Source organism: Pyrus communis, chromosome 11, assembly GCF_041283825.1.
Source record: "Pyrus communis isolate YQ-2024b chromosome 11, ASM4128382v1, whole genome shotgun sequence".
In the NCBI taxonomy this organism is placed as follows: Eukaryota; Viridiplantae; Streptophyta; class Magnoliopsida; order Rosales; family Rosaceae; genus Pyrus; species Pyrus communis.
Window position 1 is genome coordinate 382501 of NC_142575.1, and position 8067 is coordinate 390567.

An 8067-nucleotide genomic window follows, 5' to 3' on the forward strand; every position below is an offset into this window, starting at 1 on the left:
AGATGCTTGTAATCCTGAAGCGCCTGGGTGGAAATAACTTTACATTATTCATGGAGCCAGATCTTAAATCCACAAAGACTGTAATCTTATGACTTTCTGTAATATCTTGTGAAGTGAAGAATATGCCATGCTCCCACTCACAACATGTCAAGTTAATAAGCTCGCCTCTGACAGTTGCAGTATCTATCTTGTACTCTAGCCTCCACTCTTTTGTATCATAGTTCTTCAACACCTATATCTCAATATAGTCATCTGATGAAGTGTCCATGATGGCCAAAGATCCTTTAAGATTAAGCAAGTGAAGACACAAAAAGACCAGATATTGCGGAATATACTTACTTTGCATGAGCTTGGGAAGGGGAATAGTCGAGTAAAACTCCTCTTTCTTAAAATCAAAAGAACATATACTGAGTACTCTTCTATTACTACAACTTGATTGATCAGGTAAGAAAAGCAACCGATGCTGGTCTCCATGTGCAAATGCATGGTTGTTGCTTAAATTACACGGAGGGACTGAGGGTATCTCTCGCCACGAGCCTGTGCCCAGTACATAAATTTGGGCCATAAGTTTATATCTTGTCGAATCTTCATCTCCAGAAACATGAACAATCTTGTAAGTGCTGGTTACATCATCAAATCCCATACCAAACCATTCCTTGTACGTTCCATACAAACTGTATGGAATTTGGATATCAATGGTTGGGAGCGGAAGAACTTCTCCCTTTAGAGGATTGAATAAGAAACATGGACTTCTATCATTCTTTTTGTACGGTTGAAAAATATAATCATGATCTAGAAAGAAAAACAAGTTATAGAAAACAAAACCCAAACAATATGAAGCACTAATCCTTGACCTAATATCAGAAACAATTGCATGGTCTTCGATCCTCTTCAAGGCCGCGTTGATGCCATTATATTGTAGTGGTGTAAATGCAAATCTACAATGAGAGTCATAGGAAAATTGATCAAGAAGCATAAGCAAAGGTCCTTGTTCGGAAGCAACAGTAGATTGCGCCAAAAGTAAACGTCGCATGTGTAGTGTAACAAAGCAAAGGCAGTCGACTATGTTCTTTGATGTCTTAGAGACACATCTGAGGCAAAAAAAAACAGCTTATGGGTAGCCTCAAATGGATGTGGTCAAGGATTTCGGTGGGTAGCTCCATCAGCCTTGCATTGTTCATGCAGCACTGCCCCAATCTCCTATGATTCCTCCTCACCATATCCATGTCCATGTCCATGTCCATGTCCATGTCCATTTCCATTTCCATTTCCATGTCCATTTCCATTTCCATTTCCATATGAAGAGAAGCAAAAAGTGAATTTTTATTGGAAGCTGAGTGTAAGTAGGTTGGCTGTTTACATCAGCAGTCTTGTGTCCTTAATTCAAGGGATGTAACAATCCGACCCGGGATTTACGGAACAAAAAATGTATTTTTGTATTTTCACTAAGTTTGGGGATATTTTTCCTTTTAAAAATGGATTTTGGGCCTTAAATGGTGTGCCCAAGGGGCCCACCCCCTGATTTTTTTGTCCCCCGAGCCTCTCGTCTCTCTCCTCTCTCAGTTCTCTCTCCCTTTCTCACAACTCTCATTTCTCTCACCCTCTCTCCCTCTCACCCGTGTTCTCCCTCCTTGCACACCCTCATCTCCCTCATCATCAATCACCACAACAACAAAACATCATCACCATCACCCGTGCAAACTAAGGATCAAAGAAAGAACACCGCAAACCCTTCTCTTCCTTTTGGCCGGTACTGTTCATCATCTTCTCCGTCGTGTTTCGTATTTTTCCGACGTTGGTAAGCTTCTAGAAACCCTTGGGGTTATGTTTTAGGGTTAGATCGAAGCTTGTTTTAAGTGGTGTATATGCGTGAATCGCAGAAAATAGCTCAGAGTAGCTTTTCCAAATTTTTCGGTAAGCATCGTCCCTTTTGAGGCAATTTCTGGACAAACCACGATGAGTTGGCCGGTGTGCAAGGTATCAATCTCTTCGTCTTGCTGAGTACTACAAGAAACCGGCCAAGGTATCAATCTCTTCGTTTGGCCAAACCACGGTGAGTTGGTCGGTGTGCAAGGTATCAATTTCGTTGAGTATTGAAGAAGTTATGAGCCTTGAAAAATCAACCTAGAAACCGGCCAAGAGCTTGGCCTTAAAACAGGTCAACCCAACCCGTCTGCCTTAAAACCCAAACCCATTCGGGCTGAGACCTAGCCCAATTACCCCAAACCCAAATCCTTTTAAGTCTAAGGCTTTTGGGGCATTCCTGTCGAGCCCAACCCAACCTCCTTTTATTTTTATTTTGTTTTTAGTATATTTTTATTATTTGTTTTAAAGGCCTTGGGCCTCATCTGTGAAGGCCCTGAATCCAAACCTATTTTTCCATTTCAGTTCTAAGATCATCTCCAATGGTTGGGCTAAAAGTCAAATTTTTTAACCCGAAAAATTTAGCTTTTAGCCCAAAAACAGTTTTTCTACTCCAACCATTCTACCTTAAAATTTTAGCTCGGGATTATTAAAGAATGAATTTAGGCTTTTTTTTTTTGTTAAATTAAATTTTTTTTAAAAATAAATATGTAGACTATCGTAAATTAATTTTATGAACATTTTAATCTAAAAAAATTTAAATTCCGATAAATATTGGGTAGAGTCCACCCCGATTTCTGGGCTAAATTTCAAGGGGAATTTGGCATTGGTTTAGCATTTAGCTCAAAATTCCCCCTTGGGTTGGAGTGCATTTGGGGGGAAATTTTGGGGGGTAATTTGGCTTTTAGTCACCATTGAAGTTGGTTTAAGGGCCTTTGGGCCAAATTGATTCAATTTGGTTGTTAAAAATGGAAAGTAACGTGCCAGAAGATAAAAATGGTTGGAAAATAATTTTAAGAACAAATACAGGGCATAGTGGAAAAATAATTTTCTTTTAATTTAGTGGGCGAGGCAAATGACCTTTTATCAAAAAATAAAAAATAAAAATATAAACTCGTAAGAGAACAGTGCGCTTGGGCCTTCAGTAATCGTGACTTTAGCAGTCTCGCCGACTGTCTCGCGAAATTCACCACCGCCGGTACGCGGGCGTGGTTGCTTGTCAGAGCACCAAAACGTTCAGAGCCAAAGCCCGCACCTTCTCTCTGACGCTCTCACCGGTTATGCAAGGCAAGTTATTAATCTCAAACTTGACTAGTATATGCTTTGCATTCTGCAATACGCTTCTTGTCTTTGGCTTTGTTTCCGTTGTGTCTCCAAACATTTTAGTAATTTTACACTCCGTTCGGAAGTTCACTCGCTGTTTACATTTTGAATGCATTCTAACTGTTTGTGAAAAGTTGCGAGTGGCAGGTGGGTTGGAGACCTTCGAGTTTCCAGTTCATTTTTTTAGATGAATTATGGGGCTGAGGTGTAGTGGGAGGCACCGAGGGTAAGGGGGAAGATGCTTGATCGGTTAAGTCGGCTGTTGCTTTTGCACTGCTGCTCCAAGGCCATGGCTATTTGTAGGTTTGAGCAATCCCCGCGATAAGTACAAAGGAACTAGGCACAATGTACTATTCCGGATTATACATTTAGTGGCTACAATTTGAGATTTTTAGTTTTCATGTTTGTTGTTTTGATAACAAGTTTCAGATTCTCCTTTTTTTGTTTGAAGCAGGCGAGGTTTCAGATGATTGATGCTTTTGCTGGTTCGCAAGGCATTGCAACGAACACGGTCCAATGCAAAGCTATACTTTGGCAAGGCATTTAAATCTAACCCAAAAGAGTTGGGGCAGCAAAATTATTTCTGAGTTCAAACCTAAACTTTCTAAGTTAAAACTTTTTTGTTTTAATCCAAGAGTTAAAAATGGTCTAAGATGAACATAAATAATTTAACATGAATTATTGTGTTTCCAATCCAATACACAATTGACGTGGCGTATCTGAGTAATAAAATTTTGACATGTAACAAATTTTTTTAAACATCTAACAATCTCAATTGCTTCAAAAAATAAAAAATAACCAATCGTCGCAATGTTACCTGTCTAAACTTCATTGGTCAGATAACCACTCCATTGAGGAATTTTTCAAAGTAATGGATAGACACACATATGCATGGTGTTCTCCAATAATCACTTATTGACACCTGTAAAAAGACCCCCAGCCTTTCTTCTTCTTCCCCGTCCGCGCCGGTTACCATTCCTCTCGTAAATCCATCAATCTCATCTTTACAATTTTAATCGTGCTTTATCATTTTTTAGATCAATCAAATATAAAAATAATTTAATATAACAAAAAACATGATTTAATTGATGGGGATTCCGCTGACCTCACAAGCCCTTGAATCAGAGGCCGTCAACAACAAATCTAAGGGTGCCATTGACTATCCTCAAGTTACATTTCGACATACGAGAGAGAGAGAGAGAGAGAGAGAGAGAGAGAGAGAGAGAGAGAGAGAAGAGGAGAAAGAAGGTATTGGGTGTCGCCGACAAAGTCATAAGGCGACGGTTGAAGCGGGTGGTTTGCTGGTATAACGTGGCAATTTTTCAATTGAAAGGGCTAGGTGACAAAACTTTGTACTTCGAGAATTCCAAGTCAACTTATATTCCAGGTACATGAAAAAATTTCTCCACTCCATTGGTGGGACAAAGACATCCAAAGACACAAAAATAGACTTAAATAAAATGACTTTTGAGTCCTTGAATGTAATAGAAAACGTGACACAAAACTGAACGCAGTGCCGTTCTAAAATTTATAGAACCAATCTCACTTAGTAAAATGAAACTTTGTTATTGTTGGAGGTTTGACGTAGCCTATTTGTTTGAGCAACACCAAGGAGACCTTAAATTTGAACAAAAGACCGATTTTTCAACATATGGTAACTTGAATTGCAGACTCCATATCATATACAGAACCATGCCTCTTTCATAATCCTCATTAGGAAACGTTGTGATCTGCGTAATTAGTACTGCCTAGAGTTGAAAAGAGAGCATAATTACAAAGAATTTTAGCTTACTTTTTTTATGAACAATTTTTAAGCTTAAAACATTGAAATTCCAATAAATACCGAAAATTTACACAACCCAACCTACCACATTCTTAAACACAACTTCATACACACATGCACCACATTATTAATAATAATTAATTTTTTATTCCAGTTGGCAAAGAAGTAGGCTCTACTCTTGCCACGTCATCATTTAACAGCCAAATTATCAGAAAATTTAATGGAGATCTAACATTGCAACAAATTCATAAGTTGAGGTATAACATTGCAATGTTTAAAACATGTGGTATAAGAATGTGATTCGACCAACCGTTGAGGTAGTTTTGTGTAATTTACCTAAATTTATTTGATAAGATAGATAGTCATCTAGCAGTAAATCAACACAACATATAGTATATTCTTGCTAGAATGTGTAGTTCACATTCACATTATTACATCATCATCATTGTACAAAGTGAAAAAAACAAATTATTGAAATTAATATTTCAGTGTAATAAAACAAATTGACGGTTATGGTGGTTTCAATTAATGTGATTGTGAGGGAAAAGGCGGATTGGAAGTCCTTTGGCAGGCATGGCCAATGGGTCCATTACAATTTTCTCTTGGGGAAGAAGTCTCTCACATTTGAACCTCTTGACCAGGTTGTGCATGAACACAAGTATTTCCATCCGGGCATACTCTTTGCCGGGGCACATCATTGGCCCTCCTCCAAATGGAACATAAGTGCATGGTGCTGGCCCGGTTCCTTCAAACCTCGATGGATCAAATTTATCGGGTTCCTGGAAATAATCTGCACTCTTGTGCGTTGTGATCGAACTCCAATATAATATCCAACCCTTTGGAATTGTGTATCCATTGAAGACAAAATCAGTTGCGGCTTCCCTGAAGGATCCTTGAATTGGTGGTGTCAATCTCATCACTTCTTGAGCTACATTCCATGAGTACTTCATTTTCTGAATGTCATCCCAGTTTAACAACTCTCCAGGGGCTTTCGAATTTGCAATCTCCATTTGCTCTGTAATTAGTATTTGATTTAGCATCCAACAACAATGAAACCGTAAGTATTATTTTTAGTAATTTGGATGTCATTTAACCCAAGTGCCCAAATTATGGAGCATCTGGTGCAATTACGTACCCTTGTAGACTGCATCGTAGATGTGAGGGAGTTCAGCAAGAAACTTGACAACGAAGGTGCAAACAGCACCAGTAGCTTCATAACCACCAATTAACAGCCCCATAATCTTAGTACTGATATCCAATTCCTTCATGTAGGTTCCATCCTCATCGCATGTCATGAGCATGTGTGACAAAATGTCTTGCGTCGGAGAAGCCTTGCCATTAGCCAAATCAGCTTTCCTCTGCTTTATTATCTCCGTCAACATCCCATTGATGAGTTTGGAGGCCTTGATGGCTTTGCGAAGCGGGGTCCCAGGAAAGTCAATAGGCATCGATATGACTCCGGCGTTAGCCAGATACAAAGAGTGGCCCAGTTTGTCTATGTCCTTTTGGTCCTCGAGGCTAAGAAACAAACGTGCAACGATCGCCAAGGTGTAGCTGCAGTAGTATTATGTATACACAAGTAATAAAGCAATAATAGTAAGCATTTACTGTATATATGTGTGTGTTTGTAAGATAATTGATTAATTAGAAAGTATATTTGTGAGATAATTGATTATCACTTCAAAAATCTCGTTTGGCACTCCAAGAATACATTTGTGAGGAGTGTAGAATGAGATTTTTGGAGTGTTAATAATAGTTCTCTTGATTAATATGTTTTCATTATTTGACATGTTGTTTATATGTGTGTGTTTTGAGACTATAATAAAACAAATGATCATTCCTGCTAATCGCCCAATTAAAATTAATAGGACCTATATAAATGAAATTTCATCAAATTAATACTGATCACGAGATTGATATTTTGAATGATATAACAAAGGCTTTTTAGCCAAAATGGTCCTTGATATTTGTATAACTCCTCACTTTGGTCCCTAAGATTTGAAATCAATAGAAGTGGTCCCTGAGTTTGTTTATCATCAATTATTTTGGTCATTCCTTAAAAAATCTCCATTAAATAATGATAACATGACCAAAATACCCTCAACTTTTGTCAAACCATTTTTGCCAATGGTTTATTAAATTGAGGGTATTTTTGTCATTTAGTCATTATTTAACATAATGACCAAAATGATTGATGGTGGACAAACTCAGAGGGATTTTTATTGATTTCAAATCTCAGGGGACAAATTGATGAGTTATGCAAATCTCATGGACTATTTTGGCTAAAAAGCCTATAACATATTAACATGCATATATATATATATATATATATATGTATGTATGTATGTATGTATGTATGTATGTATGTATGTATGTATGTAAGACGACGTGTACTCTGCAGCTATATGTATGCATGTTATGAGATAGAGAAGAATTACTTACTTCTTGGCTAGGGGGAATACATGAACTTGCTGCTTGTTTTCCCAACTGTTTGCAAAGTGCTTCTGGGTAATAGCGTCCATGATGCCGATGTACCGTTTCAAAGCCTCAGGCTTCATGAAATTGGGAATCAGCTTTTTCAACTTTATGGCCTCCTTCGTTGCAGAAACGTCCGCGGAAGTTGGGAAAATCTTGTTGACGTGATCGGGCCACCAAACATTGACAAGCCTGTTCTCGTTGGAGAACAAGAACTTGTTGCCAGCCGCGCCGTAGAAGAAGGCAGCTTGCTTCCCAAAGAGGGATGTCTTGAATATTTGAGAAGAGTAGTTAGCGATGCGGTCGAAGAAGAACTTCTCCGGGTGACCTTTCCATCCCGCGGACACGAAATCGTAGCTCTCTCCGATCAAAGGGTACCCCACGTTGCCCGGGGGTAGGTTGTTTCCTTTGAACTGCGATCTGTGCCTGTAAAAGAGCACCAATGCTAAGAGAGAGAGGGATATGACGAAAACAATAAAGCCCAACAAGAAGTTGAGATAGAAGCTATAATGCTCCATCCCCATAGTTACACTACAGAGCCAGGGAGCGAATCAGATGAGGTTTTTCATTTCATTCTTTTCTGGATATAAAAGTTTTCATCAAGGTGGTTGTTCCGAGTGGAC

At 38.7% G+C, this 8067-nt stretch overlaps 1 protein-coding gene and 1 long non-coding RNA gene across 3 annotated transcripts; one reads left to right on the top strand and one right to left on the bottom strand.

Moving 5' to 3' along the window:
- Positions 1–2876: 2876 nt before the first annotated feature.
- Positions 2877–3774, top strand: LOC148692609 (uncharacterized). 2 transcript variants are annotated; one of them, XR_015953163.1, is made up of 3 exons: positions 2877–3150; positions 3334–3533; positions 3641–3774. It is a non-coding gene; the product is annotated as an uncharacterized LOC148692609 (long non-coding RNA). The 2 variants fall into 2 exon arrangements; XR_015953162.1 differs by lacking the exon at positions 3641–3774 and having other exon boundaries at positions 3334–3587.
- Positions 3775–5376: 1602 nt separating this feature from the next.
- On the bottom strand, positions 5377–8067 carry LOC137742152 (beta-amyrin 28-monooxygenase-like). The gene is made up of 3 exons (XM_068481921.2): positions 7412–8067; positions 6105–6523; positions 5377–5984 (listed from the first exon to the last, which is right to left on the bottom strand). The coding sequence occupies exons 1-3, from the start codon at positions 7966–7968 to the stop codon at positions 5491–5493; spliced, it is 1470 nt and encodes a 489-aa protein (XP_068338022.1). The 5' UTR covers positions 7969–8067; the 3' UTR covers positions 5377–5490.